General features: G+C 40.5%; 1 protein-coding gene across 1 annotated transcript; it reads left to right on the top strand.

The window, feature by feature from the left end:
• Positions 1–3,455: 3,455 nt before the first annotated feature.
• On the top strand, positions 3,456–26,497 carry BPNT2 (3'(2'), 5'-bisphosphate nucleotidase 2). Its single transcript, XM_005301172.5, has 5 exons — positions 3,456–4,029; positions 17,541–17,697; positions 19,008–19,103; positions 22,791–22,952; positions 24,851–26,497. The coding sequence occupies exons 1-5, from the start codon at positions 3,634–3,636 to the stop codon at positions 25,126–25,128; spliced, it is 1,089 nt and encodes a 362-aa protein (XP_005301229.1). The 5' UTR covers positions 3,456–3,633; the 3' UTR covers positions 25,129–26,497.
• Positions 26,498–26,929: the final 432 nt, after the last annotated feature.

Below are 26,929 nucleotides of genomic sequence, written 5' to 3'. Positions count from 1 at the left end.
ACTGCAGCAGAACTGTAGGGTGCATGACTAAATGATTCTGGGGTTCACTGGGGCGTGAGAAAGTCAGGAAAGTGCCAGAAAGCAAATTCTCACTTCTCTTAGAATTCTTGATAAGTTCTTCATGCAGCAGCAAACTGTTTTGAAGTAGACTGTGGATTTGTTTTGTAAACAGCACTGCTTATCAGTTCAGGGCACTTTCTCTTTTGCTAATAGCTGCAGTTAAAAATATTGTTAGTGTTACATAGGGGAATTGATCTTTGTAAGTACGTAATTTGATTTTGGTGGTACTGGAGGCTACTGAAACACAGTAGATCCGAGACTGTTGGCATCCAGGCACGTACAAACAAGCAGCTATGCTTGAGCCCAGTTCACATACTGTGCAGTAAGGGCAATGTTTTTCGTTCTTGTGTAGCAGGACCAGGTATAGCACTTTTATTAAGAAACAGTAAATCATTTATTTCTCAGACCCTGTCTCTTCAATAACTCCACGAATTTTAATGGGTTAAAATCAATAGCATTTTATTTTCATTTCTTAATCAATCAAAACTGCTGAATTAAAACAGCAGCCCAGCTGTAGTACAATGCAACCCCCATGGTGCCAGTGACTTACCCAATTATTTTCTAGACAGCAGAAGAATGGTACGAATCAGGATTCCTGGGTTCTCTTCCTGGTTCTGGAAGGAAGTGTGCTGTAGTGATTACTCACAGTACAAACAAGCACCCTCATTTGGCAAATTCGGGCCTGTCACATTAGAAACAGAGAAAGTTCTATTCCCAGTTCTGCTAGTGAGGACCTTGTGCAACTCATCAATCTCCTTATACCTTCTGTAAAATAGGAGGAATAATACTTGTCTGCCTCCTAAGATAGGGCTATGAGGCGTTACTCAATAATATGTGCTGTGAAGTACACACAATTATTTAGTCAGAAAAAGGGCGGAGACAACCAGGCCATGTTTTCAGGCTTCTGTTGTTATGATTCTTATTAAATGGAAGCAGAGCTCAGGTAATTACATAGCAGGGGTTTTAATAAGAGCATCAGATCTCACCAGCAATTGCTGAGAGTTGGCAACAATGCCTGTAAACAGCTTCTCCCTGGTGATTCACTCTTTGTCCACCCCCTCATCTGCCCTGGTGAAACACTTCAGACCTGTGTTGAAAAGAATTTTTGGCCAGTGGCACCAGTTTCAAGAGTGAGTGCCGAAAAACTGTGATTTTTGGATACCGACATAAAATTCAAAAATTTTTAAAAATTAACACTGAAAAATGAAATTAATAACCCCCCCAGAATGCAAGCCCTAATTAAGATACAGTCTTGCCTAATATTAAAGGAAGTCTGTTACAGAGACAAGAATAGAATTCAGCTCTCCTGAGTCCCAATCTGTTGCTTTAAACACAATCCATTTTCTTCTTATATCTATCTGTCCATCCTGTACACTAAATGAGGCAGGACTCCTGGAAAAAAAATAGTATGTGATGACACAACTAAAAACTATAACAGAATGCCTACGCACAAGGGGCCAAATTAAGTTTGCACAGGCAAATGTAATCCTGTCATTGCCTAGCTTTTGAGTGCTTGACTTTGCAACCTTAAAAAAATAAATAAAAATGGAAAGACAGAAAATGCATCATGAGGAACCACAATGACCCTCTGTATTGATCACTAGCAAGGTCTGAGCTCAGAACCTGTGCATCCACAGCACAGACCTTTGAGTTAAAATATACTTGATAGTGGTAATAGGCTATTAAGGATTCTTTGTTTTAATTCAACAGTTTTGATTGATTACTTAAAGAAATGAAAATAAAATGCTATTGATTTTAACCCGTTAAAATTCATGGCGTTATTGAAGAGACAATGTCTGAAAAATGTTGGCCTGGTTGAAGGGGGTGGGGGTGGGGGAGCTATTAGTTTCATTTTACTAAAGGGGCTTTCAAAAGTTTTGGAACATTGCCCTAGGGCCTAGGCTTAAGGGGCAGATGCTGAAACCTTGTCCTATCTACAGTTCAAGCTATGATGAATCACCAGAGAGCATTCTTAGGCTATATCCACACTTAAAATGCTGCACTACTCAAATGCTTAAGTGTAGGGGTTCTCCCGTCAGCATAGGTAATCCACCTCCCACCTCTTCTATCAGCCTAGTGCTGTCTACACCAGGGGTTAGGTCAGTATAGCTCTCTCTCTCAAGGGTATATATTTTTTACACCCCTGAGAGACATAGCTATTCTGATGTGTAGACCAGGCCTGGGTGTAGACGAAGGTCAGTGGAGACCAGGGAGCATGCTCAGTGCAGCTATATATACCTAGTTTTAACTGCACTGAGTACCTAGCTTTGACAAAATACCTAGTTTTGCTAAACTTCAAGTTTGGAAAAAGCGTAACTGTTTTTGCTGAAACTTAAAAAACAGACAAAATTCTTCATGAATTTGTGATGAAGGCATACAGCTTTTTAAAAAAAAAAATTGAAGCAAAGATATGTAAGAAAAAAGCAAAAATGTAAGGATTCTTATATATATATATATATATATATATATATATATATAAAAAATCAGCAATAAGGAATAGTCCATTTAAATTAGCCAAACATTTACAGCCTGATCAGTCCAATGGATCCACATGGATAATTTTTAAGGTTTGGGGCCTAAAAGTTTTGGCTAGTGTTAGCAAACTGACTATTGCTTATTGAAGGCTGTAGCCACATGTATTTACATCCACTACTCACATGTACATACACACACGTAGTGCAAAAGTGATCACTGTGATCCAGTGATTTCTACATGCTGTGCCAACCACTCTGCTCCACTTCCACATCTCCGCTCAGCATTCAGCAGGAAACTGTTGTTAGGATGTGACAGTTGGCTTCCTTGAAACTGGTGCCAGTGGTCAAAAATTCTTTTCAACACAGGTCTGAAGTGTTTCATCGGTGCAGATGACGGGGTGGGCAAAGAGTGAATCACCAGGGGGCGGCTCTTTACAGCATTGTTGCCAACTCTCAGCAACTGCTGGTGAGATCTGATGCGCTTATTAAAACCCCTGCTATGTAATTACCTGAGCTCTGCTTCCATTTAATAAGAATCGTAAGAACAGAAACCCGAAACCATGGCCCGGTTGTACCCTAAAGGCTCAAAGGCAAATAAAAGGAACCCAACATTTACACTTCTAGAAACTCAACCAAGCAGGATACTCTTCGTGGGCCTGACTTGGTTTTGAAGCACTGAACTCCCTGCACGCTGGACTTCACTGTGGCTTTAAGCCCCTCACCCCTATTTCAGGCCCTCCCTTCTCACCGCGTGGCCCCTTCTCTGAGCCCTTAGCCCCAGATTCCCCCTGACGCTCAGGGATCAGCACGCTGCTAGCCTGAAGCCTGCTTCGGGCATGCTCAGTGGGAGCCCCGGCAGCCTGCCACGGCGCCCCGCCCCAGCCTAACCCGGATACACACGCTCCGCTGCCTTTCACCTCTGCTCGCCGGGGAACGTGGAGCCGGGAGCCAGCTGAGCAGCGAGAGACGCCGCCGGGCTCCCTGCGGTTCCATGCTGCCGGGCTGGGTGCGGGGCGGGCGGGCCGCTATGGAACGCTGGTGAGCGCCCGCCTTCGGCCCCCGAGTGCCCGCTCCCCTGCCCGCCCCGCCGCCCCCGGCCATGGCCCCCATGGGGATCCGCCTCTCCCCGCTGGGGGTGGCCGTGTTCTGTCTGCTGGGCCTCGGCGTCCTCTACCACCTCTACTCCGGCTTCCTGGCCGGCCGCCTCGCCCTCTTCGTGCTGGGCGACCCGGCGGAGCGGGCCGGGGGCGGACCCGACGTTCCTCCGGGCCCCTTGCCCGAGGGCACCGTGGACCTGCGGGAGCTGCTGGCCGCGTCCGTGCTGGCCGCCGTCAAGGGAGGTGAGGAGGTGAAGCGCGTCCGGGAAAGCAACGTCCTCAACGAGAAGGCGAAGGGCAAGACCCGCGAGGGGGCCGAGGAGAAGATGACCAGCGGGGACGTGCTGTCCAACCGCAAGATGTTCTACCTGCTCAAGAACACCTTCCCCAGCGTGCAGGTGGGTCCCACGCCCGTCCCCTGAGCCCCTGGTCAGGGGCCCCTTCCCTTAACAGAGTGAGCCACGTGTCTCTCAACCCCCTCTCTGCATAGCTGAACAGCAGCCCCCCCTTATGGGAATCTCTTCCCTGGCACCGCCTCCTTATCCAGCACACCCGTCCCTGATCATAAATCATTTGAACCGGTAACTCAGTATCCTGTAATGGCAACTTTCTGTTTGTTTAAACTGGGTGGCCCCTGAAATACTTTGTCAGTGATTCTCAATCTTTTCCTTGCCAGGATCCTCTTGTGCTAAGGTCTGAGCCGCACGGAAGCTTTGTACCGGTATAACTCTTTCAGTTAGGGGTGTGATTTTATGTTTTCTTGTAATGGTTGTCCTAGTGTAATGCCGACCCCAGTTGTCATCTGCATAAAACCTGGGACCTCTGGAGCTTAATGCATGAGCTAAAAGACACATCTCTCTTGGCCAGTGTAACAGGCTCATCAATTCTAGTCACAAGAGGGGGATAGAGTGCCACACCAAGCAGGCCTGGGTTACACTAGGTCAGTAGTTCTCAAACTTTTTTTTATTGGTGATCCCTTTCACGTAGCAAGTTTCTGAGTGCGATACCCCCCCCCCCCCGGTAAATTAAAAACACTTTTTTATATTTATTTAACACCATTCTAAATGCTGGAGGCAAAGTACCTTTGTGACCCCCCCATCTAATAACCTCGTGACCCCCTGAGGGGTCCCGACCCCCAGTTTGAGAACCCCTGCACTAAGTACAACCCATAGTGTGGATGCAGTTACACTATTATAAAGATGTCTTGTACAAGTATAGTTTATTCTCTTTCCTATGTGGGATTAGCTGTACTAGTATGAGGTATCTTTATAGTGGTATAACTGTGTCCATGCTACAGGTTTATGTTGCTTGAACTATTTCAGTGCAGTTAAAGCAGCACAACTTTCTAGTGTAGAAAAGACCTTAGCAATACAGTATAAGAAGAGCAGGACACCTTATTGTGATCCCCAGACTGAGAATCCATGTTTTATATAAATATAGTTATACTGCAAACAGTAAGCACGTTAATATGAAACTTCCAGTTTTAATACATTCTGCCCCAAAGTGCTATAAAGGCTTTTGTCTCTCAGTAGGTTGAATGAAAAGAGGCGTATTATACATCTGATTTGCAGGGATTAGGATGGAGTTGGGAAATAAAAAAGTTTGTTTGCATATTTTGACATAACTAGCGTAAGGTAGTACTACCTTACATGTATTGTCATAGGGTGATAAGAAAAAGACAACATGGATATGTCAAGAACAAATCATCCCAAACCAGCCTAATTCTTTGACAGGGTTATGGCCTAGTGGAGGATAGGGGGGCAGCTGTAGACTTGATAGATTTTGATTTTAGTGAGGCTTTTGACACCGTTCAACATAACATTCTCATAAGCAAACTAGGGAATGTGGTCTAAGTGAAATTACTATATAGTGGTGCACAAGTGGCTGAAAAGCTGTACTCTCAGATTAGAGTGGTAGCTGTGTTAGTCTGTATCAGCAAAAACAATGAGGAGTGCTTGTGGCAATTTAGAGACTAACAAATTTATTTGGGCATAAGCTTTCGTGGGCCAGAACCCACTTCTACCAATGTGATATATACCATCATGTGCCAGCAATGCCCCTCTGCCATGTACATTGGCCAAACCGGACAGTCTCTATGCAGAAGAATAAATGGACACAAATCTGACATCAGGAATCATAATATTCAAAAACCAGTAGGAGAACACTTTAATCTCTCTGGTCACTCAATAACAGACTTAAAAGTGGCAATTCTTCAACAAAAAAACTTCAAAAACAGACTCCAACATGAAGCTGCAGAACTGGAATTAATTTGCAACTGGATACCATCAGATTAGGCCTGAATAAAGACTGGAGTGGTTGGGTCTTTACAAAACCTAAACTTAATTTCCCCAATACTAATTTCTCCCTACTGTCACTCACACCTTGTCAATTGTCTGTAATGGGCCACTTCAAAAGTTATTTTTCCTCCCTTGGTATCCTGCTGTTAATTGATTTCTCATTAGACTGACCTCACACTTGGTAAAGCAACCCCCATCCTTTCATGTATTTATACCTGCTCCTGTATTTTTCACTTCATGCATCTGATGAAGTGGGTTATAGCCCACGAAAGTTTATGCCCAAATAAATTTGTTAGACTCTCAGATTAGCTGTCCATGGTTGCCTGTTAAACTGGAAGGGTGTATTTAGTGGTGTCCTTTAGAGGTCTGTCCTGGATCCAGTACTAATCAATATTTTCATTTAATGACTTGGATAATGGAGTGGAGAGCATGCTTATAAAATTTGCTTATGACACCAAGCTGAAAGTGAATGCAAGCACTTTGGAGGACAAGATTAGAAATCTAAACAACCTTAAGAACGTTAAAATAGCTACAGCAATGGTCCATCTAGCCCAGTATCCAGTCTTCTGACAGTGGACAGTGCCATATGCTTTAGAATGAATGAATGGAACATGGCAATTATTGAATGATCCATCTCCTGTCCTTCAGTTTCAGCTTCTGGCAGTCAGAGGTTTAGGGACACCCAGAGCATGTGGTTGCATCCCTGACCATCTTAGGTCCATCAATGATTATTATTCATCACCCATGAATTTATCTAATTCTCTTTAGATTCCAGTTATACTTTTGGCCTTCACGATTTCAAGAGGTTGACTGTTGTGTGAAGAAGTACTTCCTTTTGTTTGTTTTAAACCTGCTGACTATTAATTTCATTGGATGACCCCTGGTTTGTGTGTTATGTGAAGGGGTAAATAACACTTCCTTATTCACTTTCTCCACACCATTCATGATTTTGTAGACATTTATAGTATCACCCCCCATTAGTCGTCTCTTTTCTAAGCTGAACAGTCCCAGTCTTTTTAATAATTTTTGTTGCCCTTCCCTGTACTGTACTTTTTTCCAATTACAAGATATCTTTTGAGGTGGGGCAACCTGAACTGCATGCGGTATTCAAGGTGAGGGCATGTCATATATTTACATAGTAGCATTATGATATTTTCTGTTTTATTATCTGTGCTTTTCCCAATACTTCCTAACATTCTGTTAGCTTTTTTGACTGCTGCCGCAACATGAGCAGATGTTTTTAGAGATCTATCCACAATGACTCCAAGATATTTCTTGAGTGGTAACAGCTATTTTAGACCCCATCATTTTGTATGTATAGTTGGGATTATATTTTCCAATGTGCATTACTTTGTCGCCCAGTCCCCCAGTTTAGAGAGATCCCTTTGTAACTCTTTGCAGTCAGCTTTGGGCATAATATATTGAGTAATTTTGTATTGTCTGCAGACTTCACCACCTCACTGTTTACACTTTTCCAGATCATTTATGAATATGTTTACCAGCCCTGGTCCCAATACAGATCCTTGGGGGACCCTACTATTTAATTCTCTCCACTATGAAAACTGACTATTTATTCCTACCTTTGTTTCCTATCTTTTAATTAGTTACTGATTCATGAAAGGACCTTCCCTCTTATCCCATGACAGTGTACTTTGCTTAAGAGCCTTTGGGGTGTGACCTTGCCAAAGGTTTCTGAAAGTCCAAGAAGACTATATCAACTTAATCACCCTTGTCCAGGTGCTGGTTGACATAGAATTGTAATAGATTGGTGAGGCATGATTTCCCTTTGCAAAGGCCATGTTTGACTCTTTCCCAATATATTGTGTTCATCTATGTGTCTGATAATTCTGTTATTTAGCACAGTTTCAACCAATTTGCCTGGTACTGAAGTTAGGCTGACCTGCCTGTAATTGCCTCTGGAGCCTTTTTTAAAAATTGGTGTTACATTAGCTACCCTTCAGACATCTGGGTACAGCGGCTGATTTAAGCGATAAATACATACCACAGTTAGTAGTTCTTCAATTTCACACATGAGTTCCTTCAGAATTTTTGGGTGAATACCATCTGGTCCTGGGAACTTATTCTGTTTAATTTACCAGTTTGTTCCAAAATCTTCTTTGATACCTCAATCTGAGACAGTTCCTCATATTTGTCACCTAGAAAGAATGGTTTAGGTGTGGGAATCTCCCTCGCATCTTTGGAGGGAAGACCTTAGTAAGTTGGAGAATAAGTCTGAAATAAACAAGATGAAATTCAATAAAGACAAGTACAAAGTATTACACTTACAAAGGAAAAATCAAATGCACAGCTACGTGGGTGGTGGGTATAATAGGCCAGGGGTCGGGGCTGTCCTGCTGCCCGGCCCCACATCATAACTCCGAAGCTTCTCCCCCCTCTTCAAGATTAGTATTTATTTGTTGTTCTTCAAACCTCTCCACTTTTGCCTTGGTAATTAGCTAACATATCACAGTATTACCTAAAACTTCATATACTTAGTTTAGGGAATGCTATACTAACATTTCGTTACCTTAGGCAACTTAAAACGGTTTTTTTTAGGGGTAACTAATGGCTGTATGGAACTCCTGGGGGACTTCAGTCATGTCTTTTCTACCTGCACAAACTCTGAACAGTAGGAGAAGTCTTCTCACTGATGATTGACTAAATGTAATGAAATATCTCTGGTAATGGGAATACCAAGTGACACACAATACACTGGCCATGTAATATGGGTAGTAATCACAATCTTATGAATTAGTACATCAAAGATGTAGTAAACATACTAAGACACTTCTTCCAAAAAGCTAAACTATTACTAAGCTAGGAAGAAAATCTTTTTTTATATATATATATAAAAAAGTATCCAAACAAAAACACCAAAACAAGAAGTATGCTAAACTTCAGTTCATTTACAGTTTTCTTCATTTTATCCCACCTCCCTCTTTTCCTGAATTTGTACATCGTGTTTAGACTCTTGAGGAAGAGTCTTGTCTTCAGACAGATCTGTAAATTGTTTGCCATGCCCTGAGGGCGCTCTTTTACGAAAAAAATGGTGGTTTTGTCTCCCTCTCACACACACGCAGCCCCCGACACTTTCTTTTCCCCCCAATTCCACCCTCATTCTGGAATTTATCCTTCACTCCAGAATGAGGAGTACAGGATCAGGCCCTTGATGAGGGAATTGATGATAGATGGTGATACTGAATCTCAGCTTGATACAATTTAAAAAAAACCTTGAAGTTAGCCTCCAGTTCATGAGTGCAAAAACTTGAGGCATTGTTTTGATTAGCAGTATTAATGCTTTGAATCATCCCAGCATATTCACTTTAAAAGTAAATAGATATGCTTCCCTTCTCTGCCTCTCTACAGCTCTTAAAATTAAATTGAGGGAAGCTTGTATGTACAAGATGAAACATATTTAAAATAATGCTTTATACTATTAACTCCTGTTTAGCAGTAATGATATATAAATTACAACTAAGAGAAGGTGAAAACTCTGTACAATCTGTGCAAAAGGTTGGCACACACAGATGTGGTTGTAGATCTCAGCTGGTGAAAGTTGTCATAGCTCCATTGATCTTCAACCCGACAGTGTAGGTCTCTTTGTAAAATATTATGTCATGTTCCTTAGCATTGTTTTTTGTGGTGGTGGTGTGTGAAAGGCAGAAGCAATAGTAAGAGTTAGGTTGTCACAGGAGACTAAACCTGTGTTTTTGTTACTTTTATTTTTAAACAAAACATCTTTTGTTATGGAAGCATTGGTTGCTATTACCCTCTGAGCTAAAGGTAATCTAAATTTCCATTATAAACCCCACTGTCTAATTTCACCAACTTTTGACTGGTAAAACCAATTTGTTTGTAAATTAATATGCTCAAAATAAGTTAGGAGTAATATTTTTCTAGAGACCTTGAAAGTTGCTCCCACAGGAAAATTACAGTAATACTGAAAAGGTAATGAAGGTTTCTGTTCTTTATAGAAACTGTGACTTGAGGGTATGTTGACACTTAAACTGCCACAGTGGCAAAGAAATAGACACACACTACCGCTGTGGAAACACTTAGGCACACAAATAACTTCTTGCATGAGTAACGTTATGCAAGTGCCTGTGTGTTTGTGGCATCCCTTGCTGGGATATCTCCTTGTCAGTTAGCAAAGGACCAAATTTTGCAGTGAGGCAAGAAATATTGATATACCAAAATGATATAACTTTAATGCAAATAATTTTTGAGATCTGTTTTTATAGATTGTCTCAAAATGTGAAAATGCCATTTTTGATATTTCTACTGGAAACAGTTCTTTCCAGCAGGCAGGAGATTTGATATATTTCTACTGGAAACAGTTCTTTCCAGCAGGCAGGATATTTGACTATGTGGATAATGATTCTCTGGACCAAATTTTTCTCTTCTGTAGCGAACAAGTAACTCTTTTGCATGGGTTCTTTATATGGATAGTGATGGTTCACTTGTTCAGTTAAAATAAAGTCAGGTTTTTCATGGTTATGTGGAGTTACACTTCCTTCATTAACCCGAAATAGTAATTCTCAGCATTATTAATAGGATGGATTATGACCAAGTAAAACTAAAATGTTAAGATTAATTGCTGTTGGTTAACACCTATGAAAACAAAACTCAAAGATACTGTTTGCAAGAATTTTTTTTTTTTTTTTTTAAATAAGGCATTCACTACCAGGCATAAGTCAAGTATGCACTATTTTGGTTTTAGTGCTCTAAGGCTTCAATCCTGCAAAGAGAAGCATTTGGGCCAACCCCTATGTGAAGCTCTATTAAAATCAGTGGTTCCCTACATGGGTCCAGGAATGCTTTTCTTCACAGGAATAGGGACTTAAATCAAGTTTGGTGTACACTGAAAACTTACACTGGCAAAGCTACATCTCTTGGGGTGTGAAAAGCCCATGCCCATGAGAGATGTATCTATGCCAACCTAACCTCCATTGTAGACAGTACTAGGTTGACAAAAGAATTCTTCCATCAACCTAGCTACCACCTCTTGGGGAGGTGGCTTAACTACAGCAATGGGAGAACCCCCTCCCATTGCTGTAGTGAATGTCTACACTGAAGTGCTACAGTGGTGCATCTGCAGCTATGTCGCTTTAGTGGAGTAAGTGTAAGCATAGTCTCAGTCACAGTTTATTTAAAGAATAGAAATTTTATTACGTTTTCAGCATTATTGTAATTTTCCAGTGTTCAAAAATAGCCTAATTAGATAGTAGGAAATAAAATGTTTGTCATTTGATCAAAGTAGACATAAGACCCAATGAGCCACTGTATTCCCAGCGGTACTGTCTACCCTGCACTACGCTACTTAACATTATAAAGAAGAAAAGCATGTAAACAATCAGTACTTGAAGCAGAGTTTCTTGTTAAGACCTCGTTATCCATAGAAAAGGAAGAGTTAGACTTCCTAGTTATGGGATTTGAAATAAACATGTAAAGTGTCTTGGATTTTTGACGCCTCTGATTTATAAATAAAAGCACTTGAAATCTGCAGGGGAGAGAAATCCATAGAAAATGTTGTACCTTTGTTTTTTTTCTCTTAGGGAAAAAATGTGCAGTGAGTCTCCATTCTATGCAGAATGGGGGGAAAAATCCACTATTTATAGAAGTTATTCTATTTGATGTCAGCTGGCTAAATTGACACCAGTTACAGTAGCAAAGTTAAATAGGAGCAAGGAGTAGCAATTAATTTTTACTATATGCTGCAATAAGCCTGATCACCTTTTAATGAGGGTTATTCTTTAATATTTGTATTACAGTGGGGCCTTTAGATGCTTCTCAGGACTGGTGCTCCCCGGGACTGGTTGCTATTCAGACATGAAGGCATGGTATGTCACAAAGGGCTTACTGTCTTAAAGCATAAAACATATGATGACATACAAACACTGCATTAAAAGAGGGTTATTTAGGTTGTAAAGTCGCACACTCAAAAGTTAGAAAATGCCAGAATAACGGTTGCCAGTTCTGCCTCTTTGTGTTTATGCATTTTGTTAGTATGTGATCATATAATTAGCAACCATATATTTTTCCACAGGGCTGCTGCCTTTTTCAGTGCATTCACTGGCATGAATTCCTCCAGTATACCTCAAACCTTAGCTGTAGCCACCCTACTTTTGCAGTCCTGGGCCTCATGTGAAAGGGAATGCAAATCATTATAGAATTATGAGTTATATGATTTGGGCAGTTACATTGTTGCAGTACTTTTGTGACATTGTCTCCTTTTTTGGCAATCTCCAGCAAGTACCTAAATAGAACAGTGAGCTAAGATGTAAACCCAAAATTCCACTGACAGATACTGTCTTGGGCTTTATGCAGGCCCTCTGCACTGACGTGAATCTCCCACTTAAAGCTCATTGAAGAAAATATATTCAGGCCCTTAACATCATGGTGCAATATGTTCTGTGATTATCTTTTCAAATGTATTTAAAACTATTTTAGTTGGTATTTTTATTTTAAATTTCCAGACAGAGATCTTTGAGACTGAATTCCTCTGTCCATAAATGAGGAACAGCACAGAATAGTGCAAGCTTCTGCATGCTGTTTTGCCCATGTGCCTCAAATCTGATCTGATTAGGATGCCTTTAAGAAAGAAGATGGTGATTAAGGGCTGGTCTACACGGGGGGTGGGGGGGTGTCAATGTAAGATGCGTCGACTTCAGCTACGCTATTCCCGAGCTGAAGTTGCGTATCTTATTTCGACATACCTCGGGTCCTCACGGCGCGGGATCGACGGCCGCAGCTCCCCCGTCGACTCCGCTACTGCTGCTCGCCCTGGTGGAGTTCCGGAATCGACGGGAGCGGATTTGGGGATTGATACATTGCGTCTAGATGAGACGCGATATATCGATACGCGATATATCGATTCCCGATAGATCAATTACTGGACATACCCTTACTCTCTATGCCAGTGGTTCCCCAACTGGGGTTTGTGAAATGTTACAGGGGGTTCTCGGGGAAAAAGTTCCCTAATGGCGGACAGAGCTGTCCCTAAGGACTCCGGGCAGCATAAGGGCCAGCAGCCCAGAGCCTCTGGACTTCCAAGAGCTAAGCAGATCAAAGCAAACATATGTATCACACTGAGGAGATTTAAACTTCAATACTCCTTATAAGAAATGGAAAGGGAAATGGATATTTTTTGCTGTTTCTAAAATTAAATAGGCAGCTCGTATTGTATTTAAAATGATTACGAAGAACAAGTTTAAGCTTTGTTGTAACGTGCGTTGTTTGCTGGACTGCTCAAGACCTGAATGCTTGCGTAGGAGGAACTCTTTGAGTTGGCACCTTAAATACTTTCATGCTCTTTCTCATCTGATACTCCTTGATGAAACATAGGAGCCTTGTCTTATAACAGGCTTATTCAAAGTGATACAAGCTACGAAAGTGAGATCTTGGAAGAGTGTTGCTGTTTTCATAATGTAATAAAAATACTGTAATGATAAATAATAATTAATAATAGTGTGTAATAAGCGTGTCATAAAAACAAATTTTATATTTCCAAGATCACTGCTTTTATAATTTATACTCAGGTGAAGGAGAAAATCCCTGGAAATATTCATTTTTAGGAGGGGGTTCACGAGACTTGACATTTTAGTGAAAGGGGTTCACAGGTTGTTAAAGTTTGGGAACCACTGCTCTATGCTCATCCAATCCTGTCCTGTCTGCAGAGAAGTGGCCAGCTAGAGTGGTGACTTTTTTTGTGATGGGGACACTTGTCTACTAAGAAGTGAACAGCAGCTATTAACTATTTTACATAGGATACTGACCTGCAGGGAATTTAGAACAAGAAAGAGTCCAGGTGACAGCAACAAAGACTGTTACACTCCTGAGGTACCTGTGAAGAAAGGTTGGGGGAAATAAGGTTTATATTAATTAGAAACAAACTGAGATTAAACAAAACTGAGGTCATTCCTTTGCTTAGAAACAGTTTCTTATCACTGCAAGAGTTTATCTACTTCATCATATATGGGAGTGGATTAGCTACCACCATGAGAGCAGATCAGGGTTGGTGAGTGAGGGAATAAATGTGCCATCCTCTCTGATTGAGTTTTAAGGAGCCTTGGCAATGAGATTGTGTGCTTCAGGGAGCTCTGAACTGGGTCTTGCATTTATGTCCCTCATGGCTGGTAATCTGGAAGAAAACATCAGTAATCTCAGTCGGCACATAAAGTACTAGGATTCCCTCAACTGAGAGCTTTATGAGCCATGCTATTTATTTATTCCTGTCTCTAGCTGCCTCTATCTCCAGGTACACTACCCCCTCTCCTCCCCCCCCCCCCCCCCCCCCCAGCCAGGCCAAAAAAAGAAGTGAGAAAGCAACTTCTTGTGGCTAAGCAATTCTAGCATAATAGAGAATCTTCTGACTGTTTTGAGAGCATTCAGTCTAGCTTTAGGTGGTTAGTCCACTGATCTTGTTGGCTGATTTTCTGTTAGTGGACAAAGTTGGCATTCTTGTTGGTTTTGTTAGTTTCAACAGGGGCTTTTGAAACTGTTGACCATAAAAATCTTGATAAGTCCTCTGCAGTTCCTGTAAAGGGTGAATTGGAGTGAAAGTGTTAAACCTAATTTCTGCACATATGCCTAATTGGTAAAGGCTACTTTTTTAAATTAAAAGCAGGCAGTATTTGAATGAGTTAATCTGCAGTTTTAATTAAATAATAGTGGGATTTATATTTCGGAGTGCTTACTTACCTCCATCTGTTATTTACACTTCATATATAGATAGATAACTTTTAGGATTTTTTTAAAATTCTCCTACTTTAGTTCCTATAATTAGGTTATTTCGGGAAGCTTAATTTTATCACTTTCAATCAATTTCTTACTCTTTTTTTCAAAGTTTAGCATTGTATGATGAGCTCATTGTGTTTGGAACAAGAAAACAATTTCTTCCTTAGAAATATTGCATTTTCCGTTAGCTGTAGTTGCTATCTTTTAAACTATAAAAGTGTATTTCCTTAAAAAGCTGCCAAAAGGATTTGACTATTCACATACTTAATTATAATTATTTTTGTATCTTCAATTTTCTGTGTAATTGAGACTTCATAGGGTATAGCTGTAGTTTTGCTTCCCAAACTGGGAAAAATGTCTTATTTAATGCACCTTTTCATGGACAACTGGCTAATATTCAAGCACGTTTGGGAGGAGAGTGGGTGATGCAAAAAAAGACTTAATGAACTGTTGTTAAGGAATAGCCCGGAGCAGGAAAATGAACCAGTGTGAGGTTCCTGTAATGCTTTATGCAGGCTGGACTGTGGTTTGTTTATTCAGATTACTAGATTCATCAACATGGATTTTTTTTTTTTTGGTATGCTTATGACTTGTCTTTCAATCCCAGCTTTCTGTTTTGCCAACAAATTATGAAAGAATGTCCTCAATATAAAGAACCAAGTTCTTAAGGCCTGGGAAGTCCCCTGTTGTACAGCTTTTTCAGGCCCAGATGTTTTGGTTGAATTTTCTGCTCGTACCTTTCTAGAATAAATTGCCTTCATACTTCATGAGATTCAGATAAATCACAAATTCATTTTAAAGTACGTATATACTCATTCATACCCCAAATTTTTTTAGTAAAAAAGGGAAACACTAGAGACGGGGGTCGGCTTATGAACAGGTATAGAGAGGGAGAGGTGGGACACAGTCCCTCCCCCCAACAGAGGGAGCAAGGAGAGGCAGTACAGCCAGCAGAGACAGAAGGGAAAAGGCGGGGCCGGAGTCTCTCCACTTCTGGCCACGCTGCTCTCCTCAGCCTTTGAAGCAGCTGCAGCTCTGGGGCTGGCAGGCTGCAATTGCGCCGCTGGGCCCCGTCCCCCAGACCAGGCTGTGGCCGCGCTGCCCAGTCACCGGAGCACGCTGCGGCCGTGCTGCCCGGCCCAGCCCGCTGGAACATGCTGTGGCCGCACCGCCCGGTCTGGCCAGCCAGAGCAGGCTGCGGCTGCGCTGCCCAGCCTGCCGGAGCAGCTCCAACCAGGACACTTTGTTTACTTAGGTTTACCTCCGTACCTGCGGATGCTCGAGGTAAACAAACCATCTTGGCCCACAAGCGGCTTATCCTGATGGCCTGGGAGCCAAAGTTTGCTGACCCCTGAATTATAGGGTCGGCTTATGAACGGGTTATAAAAATTTTCCATTTTTCCTTATCCATCTTTGGGGGGTCAGCTTATAAATGAACTGGCTTATGATCGAGTATATACGGTAGTTTTGAATTTGTAGGTTGCAATTAGGTTGCCTTTTTTGTATAAGAAAATAATTGATAGGTGTCATAACTATAAAGGGAAGGGTAACAGCTGTCCTGTGTACAGTACTATAAAATCCCTCCTGGCCAGAGACTCCAAAATCCTTTTCCCTGTAAAGGGTTAAAAAGCTCAGGTAACCTGGCTGGCATCTGACCCAAAGGACCAATAAGGGGACAAGATACTTTCAAATCTTGGGGGTGGGGGAAGGCTTTTGTTTGTGCTCTTTGTTTGGGAAGTTGTTCGCTCTTGGGACTGAGAGGGACCAGACATCAATCCAGGTTCTCCAAATCTTTCTGAACAAGTCTCTCCTATTTCAAACTTGTAAGTAAACAGCCAGGCAAGGCGTGTTAGTTTGTCTTTGTTTTCTCAACTTGTAAATGTACCTTTTACTAGAGTGTTTATCTCTGTTTGCTGTACTTTGAACCTAAGGCTAGAGGGGGGTCCTCTGAGCTCTTTAAGTTTGATTACCCTGTAAAGTTATTTTTCCATCCTGATTTTACAGAGAGGATTTTTACCTTTTTCTTTCATTAAAAGCCTTCTTTATAAGAACCTGATTGATTTTTCCTTGTTTTTAGATCCAAGGGGGTTGGATCTTGATCCACCAGGAGTTGGTGGGAGGAAGGAGGGGGGATGGTTAATTTCTCCTTGTTTCAAGATCCAAGGGGTTTGGATCTGTATTCACCAGGGAATTGGTGAAGAGTTTCTCAAGGCTTCCCAGGGAAGGGAATAAGCTTTGGGAATGGTGGCAGCGGACCAGATCTAAGCTGGTAGTTAAGCTTAGAAGTTTTCATGCAGGCCCCCACATTTGTACCCTAAAGTTCAGAGTGGGGAAGCAGCCTTGACAATAGGCTACTCTTGAATGGCTATTCGCCACTTTTAGATGTTTTTAGAAAGCTGCAGGGAAATGAGAAATTTGTATAGCAGAAGGCCGTTTTTTTGTGAGGAGTGATTTTCTTCAAACTCAATCAGGAATGTTACTGAAGTGGCTGAAGTTTACTTTTTTTTAAAGTGGTTTATTTAATTCGCACAGTGAGGAAAATATCCTTAATAGCAGGTTTTATAGTTAAACACCATGATCTGAAATATGGGTAGCTTGCAGCAAAATATAGGAGTTCTACATTTTGGTCACTTGTCAAGTATTCTGCGTTGCATATGGGCAGATCTGAAGGTTCAGAGGTATAATTTGGTCTCCAAAATCATTAAATGTTTTGGGATTTCCCCCTCTTCCCTCCCGCACCCACTTTGAGTTAGAAATTAAATTCCTCAAGAAGAAAGGGAAGGCTGTTAATTTCCATTATGTGCACAAATATTTGATAGATCATCCCGGTACAACACTCTGGGTTAATGTGTCTGTTTGTATCATTTTTAACATAGATAAATACTGAAGAACATGTTGATGCACCTGATGAGATAATATTCTGGGATCGCAGTATTCCTGAAGACATAAAGGAAAAAATACAGCCTAAAAAGGTCCCAGCAGAAAGTGTGACAGTGTGGATCGATCCATTAGATGCCACGCATGAATACACAGGTAACTGGTTTTTTTTTTGTTCTTTTTAAATTGAGCTAAATATTTAATTCTGTTTTTTTTCCCTTTAGATAGGAGACAAAAATGTAATGTATTTTCAAGAGCATTTATACAAGAGTTGTTGTTTATTAGAGCTGTTGTGATTTTGCTGAACTACTCTTAAAAAGAAGAACAGGAGTACTTGTGGCACCTTAGAGACTAACAAATTTATTAGAGCATAAGCTTTCGTGGACTACAGCCCACTTCTCAGAAAGCTTATGCTCTAATAAATTTGTTAGTCTCTAAGGTGCCACAAGTACTCCTGTTCTTCTTTTTGCGGATACAGACTAACACGGCTGCTACTCTGAAACCTACTCTTAAAAAGGAGATCCCAGGTAGATATCTTGGCCACAGCTTTTTTTCAAAGCTTAGCACTATGTTGACTCTGGAGCTAGGTGACACTAAAATACATCTGATGATATTTGTCACTTATGGGTGCAGTTGATTAATACCTATTTCTTATGCTTGAATAGCCAGTGATGCTATATTCTAAACAAATTACTTTAAATTCCAGTTGAATTCTCTGTTCCTGGGCTTGAATTAAGAAACGGACATGAAGTTAAAATGCATCACATAATTGTAAATCTTCCCCTTCTCCAAAAGACTCATGATACTGCACAAACTATTTAAAATACAGTATAGTGCAGTTAAAAACCTAACCAATATAAACACAGGTAAGTAATTACAGCAAAACTAAACCAGTGGTTCTTTTCCTTGACAATATTGCACTGGTATGATGGTAATCATGTATGAAAATTCAAAACCTAGGGAGAACATTCAGCTCTAAAGTAAACAGAATGAAACATGAGGTGGAGAATGGGAGGAATTTGTTCTGCCCAAATCTGCCACCTTCATGTAAGAATCTTTTGCTTAATGACCAGGTGGCAGAATTGGGTCCAGTAGGAGCAGAGTGCACATCTACTGAACAATAGAAAGTATGGGAAAACTGGGGAGTTTTTACTCTTTATAATATTTAATGCTCTTTAATATTTTGGTAACTGTGGAATGACTTAAATCAAGATGGAACAAGGTCATATCTTTTTAAAGGATTAAATTTAAAACTCAGGCTGTTTTAAAGCTTGAAGGATAAGATCTCCGTACAATCTATTAATTTACTAATGCTGTTCGGGTATTGTGTCAATATATGTAAGTCTATAAAGCCAGGTCTTTTTTTTGTTTTTTGTTTTTTGTGTGTGTACTCTTAACCTATGTGATGTTGAGCTAATTAATTTGTCTGATTTCCTGGCCCCTTCCCCCTCAACCCCACCCCTTAGAGGATCTTCGACAATATGTCACTACTATGGTGTGTGTGGCTGTGAATGGTGAACCAGTAATAGGAGTAATACACAAGCCTTTCTCAGCATATACAGGTATCAGTATGCATCTCTCATTTTTTGTTTCTGCCATTTTCACTGACGTACAGTTAAAGTTTTATGCTTGAGGGAGAATCTGTAGTTATAAATGGATACAATAATACTTAATACAGGAAAACAAAAATGTGTCATTATTACTTATTTATATTGTGGTAATGTCCAAAATCCTTAATATTGGGGCACCCACAAAACACAGGAAAAAGTGATCTTTGTGGGGCAGAAGAATGGTACATGAAAGAAACCTAAACCGAAAATACAGATGTTGATGAAGCTCTTTCATTGAAACATTAAGAACAATCTCTAAAGAAAATAACATTGCATATATAGGCCTCTATTCTATCACCCTTATACTGAGTAGCCCCTTGCTCACACAACCAGTTTCATTGAAGTCCATACGACTGCTCCCACGAGCAGATTATTTTTTATCATGAGTAAGGGTAGCAAAATCAGGACCTTAATGACCTGGGGCACCTACAGAAATTTTTCCTATCATACCCACTATGGCCCCAGCACCTCACCCATCAAAGTCTGCGCCTTTTGACCCAGCTTGTCCAGGTGCAGCGTCCTGATGCTTTTGGGGGGTTACCCGAGATGACTGTGGTGAATCACTACCACCAGCTCACAGCAGGAGGGAACCCTGTCCATGCCCACTCAGGGAAAATACTCCCAAGCCACCTGCTGCCAGCAACATAAGTGCTCTGTTCTGGGTGCCCGGAGCCCTGCTCTGTCCCAGTGCAGGCTATCCGTTTACACATCCCACTCTTACATTCAAGTGCCCAGTCCCTTATCTTCTGTACACCTGCAACATACACCAGTTCACTGCCTCCAGAAAAGCATCCCAGTTCACTGGTTTCACCTTAGTTCAACACACTCCTTAGCACAGGGTGTTTAGACAGGTTTGTAGTAAAACCACATTGAAGTTTATTTAACAGAGCTTGAGATAAAGATTCAAATAAAACCAAGTGTAAAGTTTTGGTAGCATAAGGTTGCAGGTAAAAGAAAAACATAAGACGCAATCTAATAGTCTATACAAGTTACTTTCCTGTCTAGTAAGGTATTTCTCACCCAAAGGTTAGTCCTTGCAGCACTTGTTCAGACCAAAGAGCTGCCCCACCCCGGGCATGACAGTTGCAATGCCACTCACTCAATTTTGGCCCTGCAGTCTCCCCAGTCTCTCCATCATGAGGCCGAACCTGAGTGGGCAGTGGGGTGGCCAGCGCTGTTCTTCCTCACCACAGCCCATGCTACGGACCCTGCGTAATGTGCGCCTGACTGCAGGCACCGCTGTTAATAACTATTATGCATCCATCTTTCACAGTTTTAAACGCAAGACTTTCTTGAGGGAAAATCTGTGTACAGTAACTCCTCACTTAAAGTCGTCCTGGTTAACGTTGTTTCATTGTTACGTTGCTGATCCGTTTAGAGAACATGCTCGTTTAAAGTTGTGCAATGCTCCCTTATAATATTGTTTGGCAACTGCCTGCTTTGTCCACTGCTTGCAGAAAGAGCAGCCCATTGGAGCTAGCTGGGGGGGGCTTGGAACCAGGGTGGACCACCAGCCCCCGTATCAGCTCCCCGCTCCTCTAAGTTCCTGTGCGGCAGCCACCCAGCAGGCTATCAAATGCCTGGCAGTTCAGCTGTCCCTACCCCCACTGCTATGTGCTGCTCCTGCCCTCTGCCTTGGAGCTGCTCCTGGGAGCCTCCTGCTTGCTGTTTGGAGGTGGGGGGAAAAAGGGGTGCTAATGTCAGGGTGTCCCCTTCCCCCCACTCCTGCACCTTGTCTCCACAGAGCAAGGTGAGGACATGACACGACAGGACTCAGGATGGAGGGAGCTTGCTGGTAGCAGCTGCTGTCTCAACTTGCTGATCTACTTAAAAATGCAGTGTACGTAGAGTGGGGTCAGTGTACTTAAAGGGGCAATGCTGCTCTCTCTCTCTCTCTCTCACACACACACACACACACACGGTGTCTGTCTCTCTCTGCCATGCTGTCTCCCCTCCCTCCTTTCCTGCTGCCTAGTAGAGTGTGAGGCTATATTAACAATGTGTTAACCCTTGAGGGCTCAGCCGAGTGCTAGTTCATCATTTAGCAGTAAGGCATTCCCTGGGAAATATCCCACCCTCTTCCACCCTCTGACTTCACCACCTCAACCAAACTTCACAATCATTGTTGCTGTGTACAGTATTAAAGTGTTTGTTTAAAATTTATACCGTGTGTGTGTGTATGTGTGTATATATGTATATATATATATAATGTGTGTGTGTGTGTGTGTGTGTGTATGTATGTATGTATATGTATATACACAAAATATATATAAAATTAGTCTTTTATCTGGTGAAAAAAATTTCCTTGGAACCTAACCCACTATTTACATTAATTCTTATGGGGAAACGCTTAAAGTTACATTGTAGTTATGTTCCTGAAAAATGATAAGCGAGGCGTTACTGTATTCCAAACTTGCAGCCCTCACATACAGAATCTCTTGACTCTGTTGAAGCACTGATTAGGATGGATGCGAGTTTAAACATACACATTCAAAGACAGGGTATTGCCAATAACTTCTGAAAGGCTCAAACAACAAGTTAAGTGTTGAGTATATTTGAAGGAAATGTGTTTTATATTCCTGGATAGTTAAAACAGAGGCTGATAACATGTTTCCCTTAGGCCATACTGACCTCTAGAGTCCAGAGAAGTTATATAATAGCTCTGACTAATAGCACCACAACTAAGCTCGTTCAAATGAACTAGGTTTTCTACCTACTAGAATATTCAGTGTTGTGATTTTTCCCCACCTAAGTATTACATTCTTTAAATGCTAACTTTAATTCCAGTTGTTTATCATTAGCACTTTATTTTCACGTTTATATGTATCTTGGCTTTTTCTGAAGCACCTGCCATACCTATTATTGAAGAGCTGATTTTCTTTCCAACAGAAATTCTGTAATTGTAACTGGGAATTTACCACATTCTTTCTTTTTAAAAAAAGGAATCTGCAAGGATAGCCCATCAGAAATCTTCAGTAATGGCATCCAAATAAGATTTTTTTTAAAATGTAAAAATATAGTTCGTTGTATTACTCAAGATTAGGGATTGTGGAGGGTAACTTTCCAAACTGGAAATGCCATAACCCTTTGTTTTGTCGTGATCCTGCTCTACCACATAGATATAAATCAATATATTTAAAGATTACAGGTTAGTTCAGGCTCTGCCCACATAGTCTCAGCCTCTCTCCTGTGCTGAAATCACCAAATAAATGTCAAATTGTAATGGCTTTTGGACACAGCCTATCAAGGGGTGGTTTTGAGCCAGTAATCTAGAAGCGGAAGGCTATGCATACTGAATTCAGTCTCCTGAATCAATCAGTGTTTTCTGAAAATAAACATGTTCATATTCTTCTCTCAATCTGAAAGATGACAGTATTTTGTTGAATGATGGGAAGGAAATAAAAGGTAAAATTTCACAATCCATTTGAAATGTAGTCAATTTAAAAGAATGAGCTAAAGGAATTTCAGGTAATATCTACATTACATCTGCCCCTGAATCTCCCTGTGAATTTTACAATCACTTTTTTCCAGTTTTACAATATTTTATCTATTATGAAAGATTACAGTTGAACCTAACTAGACATAAAGTGTTCTAAAATACACTAAAACCCACTAATGGAATGTATGTTTCCTTTGCAGCGTGGGCAATGGTGGATGGTGGGTCAAATGTAAAAGCTCGTTCCTCCTACAGTGAGAGAACTCCAAGAATTATTGTGTCCCGCTCTCATGCAGGAAAAGTAGAACAGATAGCACGGCAAACATTTGGAAATAAAACTGTGATCATCCCGGCAGGTGGAGCAGGTTTGTTACCTTTAAACATTCCAGACATTTTATTTCTTATGGATTACTTAGTAAGGAAATAGTTATTAAGTGGAGAAGTGACCAAAAACAAGTAACTTGCAGCAGAAGTACTGTACTTCATGCACCTAGAACCCAAATTTAAACCTATTTCAGATTGTGGGATGGGAACTGAGTGACTAAAAGCACTGGTTAGTTGGCAGGAAAAGGAGTAAGTACCCAAATATTAGGCACAACATGAAACAAAGGAAAAGAGAGTACTGGGTACATTGAGAGAGGAGCATTTTGGGTGACTTTTGCTCTATGCCAAACATTAGAAAAGATCAGAGTGAAAGTGGCTGCTATGTTAAGAAAAGGCTGATAATCATGAACAGAAACAGGAGTTGTTGCACTGTTTTACTGGCATGAGAAAACAATAAAAAGATAATATATCTTCAGATGTACAAGCTGAAAATTTTAAGAAAAAGGAGTTCCGTGATTTAAGAATCTAATAGTCAGTTCCAGGAGTGATCTAACTACAAGCAAACAAATTGGTTGGAGGGTTTTTTATATTAAATGTCTTGGCAAAATTGGTTCATGGCATAGGCGGAGTGTACCTATATGAAGGCGGAAGCACAAGTGTGAAGTAATTACCCACTTCAAGAACCTGCAAAATGCAGGTAATTTCTGAATTTCGCAAAAGGGCCTGATGCAGCAAAACACCTAAGGAGGCAGTAACTGTAAGCAAATAGTCTCAAATAGACTCAAGGCTAGCCGCTGTGGCCAGCAAGTAGGCGGAGTGGAGCCATAGCTTTGCCCATTCCCTAGTTACCTGCTCTGGGGAGAGATTAAGCAGGTGAATATCTGTTTACTCCCTGATCTAAGTAGCCTATGTAGGGATGTAAGGGGAGTTGTTATCCCTTCTTACTTTCCTTGCATGGGCATGCAGTCTTTTCCACAATCTAGCTCTATGCAAGTAGGGTTGGCAGAATCAGCCCCAAAGTAAATAGTCACATACTTACTAGGAAAAGTTTACATGATCTCCCAATCCGAGCCTTCGAAATAAATCTTTGCCTTAGTATTATTTAACACCTTATGCCCTATCTCTATGATGCATTCAGCTTTTACTAATGTGCTAACTACAGCTATTTCTAGGATTAAATTTAACCCTTGTTCTTATGGACAGCTATATCTGTTTTTTGTTTGTTTTTAGAAAGGATGCAGTTAATAATATCTCATGTTGATGAGCTGTCATGGGTAAGAGAATGAGTCTAAAGAAGTTGGGTTCTGGTTAGCAGGAAAGATGAAAGTTTAATTGGTCTAGCAGATATTCCATTCCATTTGGCAGCATATAAAAAGGGGGAAAGGTTTAGCAAGAATGAAGAGGATGAATTGTACTGTGAAATGAGTGAGTAGGGAGCTTTGTAAAAGAATGAAGTCAATCAATAAAATGAAGAAAACTGATTACATGCAAAGATTTTTATGAACTGGAAATATGTTTGATATGCATGCCAGCTAGAATTAACAAAATGGTGCATTCGGGAGTAAAGTGGAGATAAGTGATACAATTGTGGTAAAGCAAACAAGCCCAAGAGTGAAACACTATCATTTAGTTAAATGCATACACAATCTGATTCTGTTGATGTATCTGACAAACCAGTAGAGGATGGTGAAAAGGAAATGATCATGGGCAAAATGGGTGTGTTAGTTTCAAGTGTGATGTAGTGGAAAAATCTTGATTTCAGCACCTTGCAGGAAGTGTAACAGAAGGTGAAGGTTTCTGCTGTTTTCACAGTTACATTCTCAACTAACATGACACAGTTAACAAAATCATTTTAGTAATTGCTAATAAATGCCATTATTTTGTGATGAATTAGGAAAGTTGATGTTTTCATTAACTGATTTACCTTTCTAATCTTTAGGCTATAAAGTTTTAGCCCTCCTTGATGTGCCAGACAAGAAACAAGAAAAAGCTGATGTATATATTCATGTGACATACATCAAGAAATGGGATATATGTGCCGGGAATGCCGTGCTGAAAGCATTGGGTGGTCATATGACTACCCTGACTGGTGAAGAAATCAGTTATACTGGTTCAGATGGCAATGAGGGGGGACTCCTAGCCAGCATCAATGTGGATCATCAAGCGTTGGTTGACAAACTCCCAGATCTGGAGAAGGCATCACATAAACAAACATAACTGCTGAGGAGTACACACATGGTTCTGCAGACTCAAAATATTCAGCCTAAGGAAACAGGCATGAGAAGAGCCTGCTACGGGACTAGGCACTGAGAGTCAAGGCCACTCAGTGTTTTTTGGGGGACTACATATAGCATCGGGCTTCTTCATTGGTGGTGGTTACAAATTCAGAATTAGGAAGGCGACTGAACTGTCTCATGCCATCTTTTATCTTTTGAGACGTTTCCATACAATTATACTCAAGGTGCATATACAGTATATATTTTGTGAATATAGGCAAACTAAAAGAAAATCCAGATGGGTACTTATAATAGTCTAAGTGGTAATTTTCATATGGATTCTTGGAACACATCACATTGTTACAGTATTGTAGCCGCCCCATCTTGAATCAGGTTGAAGAAAGGATTGATTTATGTAGTCACTTGATAATCCATCTAGCAGGAAATCTATGACCATGTGTTCAATATTCCCTTGGATAAAAAGCACAAGTTGCAGACACATTTGTGTCTGCTTTCAACAGTTCCTCTGACAGAACAGTATTTTTGAATGATCAGACATGTTCTGTACTAGTTTGCTGATATTTTTTCTGAAAACTTAAACCAGTTTAATTCACATGAAAAAATCATGAATATTGGTGGTTTATTAATCAGTGTAATTATTTCTGTATATCTTTTAAAAAGAAAATAAGTGATTCCTTGTGTGGGTTTTTAACAAACTCTTGTTCTTGATTTCCGTTTGCAATGTTAAAGGTGCATGCTAGATTTTTCTCTAATGTGAGATTAGTTCAATGTTTGTCCCTGTAGAAGCAGCCTCCTTTCCTTTAATGTCTTTTTGTTCACTAAGTTACTTAGCAAACACATACGACAGTGTTGTTGGCAACAGTAAGTAGGTGGTTTAGCTTACAATATGGATTTAAACTAGCAGTTTTTTAGAATTCCAAAATTAACTTGCTGGCTTCTTAAAGGTTGTCTTGTATGAATTCCCTTCAAAAGATGTACTCTTTCCTTCTTCGCTGTAAGCACTCTAATTCTGAACAGTCTGTGGCCACATGTTCACCTTGTAAGTTCACCATGGAATTTAGCTCTGCATTAAATTACATTTTCCCATAACCCAAAATGGGTTTGGGAAATTTTTGGGGACCTGTGGGATTGTTGTACCTCAGTTTGAAATAGGACACTTTTTAATTAATTCCACTTCCGAGTTTTAGCCCAGTTCATATGGGACAAAACACTAACCCTTTGAGGTCAGATAACAAATAGCTGCACCACTAAAATCTGTGGGCCTTTCTCTTCTGAAAATGTAACTCTGTAACTGGGAGTCTTCTTAGAGAGGTGGAAGAATAATATTTAATAAAGCAAGTTAAAATGTACTTTTTTTTTCTTTTTAGTACATGTGGGTGTCTCATCGTCTCAAGGAAGCTAAAAGTTTCATTTAAACACAAATCTTTTTTTTTTCAGTTCTATGTTTATTCAGTGCAAGTATAGACCATTTATGCAAAATTTATATTCCCCTGGTAAAAATTTTAATCTTCACTCCAATAATCATCCATGTGGTAAAAGGAGGGTGACACTGCCTACAAAATAACTTTATAGTTCTTCTTAAATCAAGAGCCTAAATACATCAATGACTTCCTTATGTTACAAAATAAAACAAATATGCTCCTTTTCAGTGGGCAGATTTATTCTGGACAATTAAACTTCACTGCAAACTTCACTGAAGAACTAAAGTCAACGATTTAGCAAGGCTTTAGTAAGATTATTTTGCAGGAGTACAATGTATTTTTTTTCTCCTTCTGTCTACT

Source organism: Chrysemys picta, chromosome 2 (genome assembly GCF_011386835.1).
Source record: "Chrysemys picta bellii isolate R12L10 chromosome 2, ASM1138683v2, whole genome shotgun sequence".
Classification (NCBI taxonomy): domain Eukaryota; kingdom Metazoa; phylum Chordata; order Testudines; family Emydidae; genus Chrysemys; species Chrysemys picta.
Note: the sequence above shows the minus strand (reverse complement) of the source record. Positions and strands in the feature narration are given on the sequence as shown.

Excerpts from the sequence above, each read along its gene's own strand:
- BPNT2 (XM_005301172.5), top strand. The coding sequence starts at position 3,634 with ATGGCCCCCATGGGGATCCGCCTCTCCCCGCTGGGGGTGGCCGTGTTC. Across the intron at positions 17,698-19,007 it reads TGCCACGCATGAATACACAG|AGGATCTTCGACAATATGTC; the intron begins GTAACTGGTTTT and ends CCCACCCCTTAG. Across the intron at positions 19,104-22,790 it reads GCCTTTCTCAGCATATACAG|CGTGGGCAATGGTGGATGGT; the intron begins GTATCAGTATGC and ends TTTCCTTTGCAG.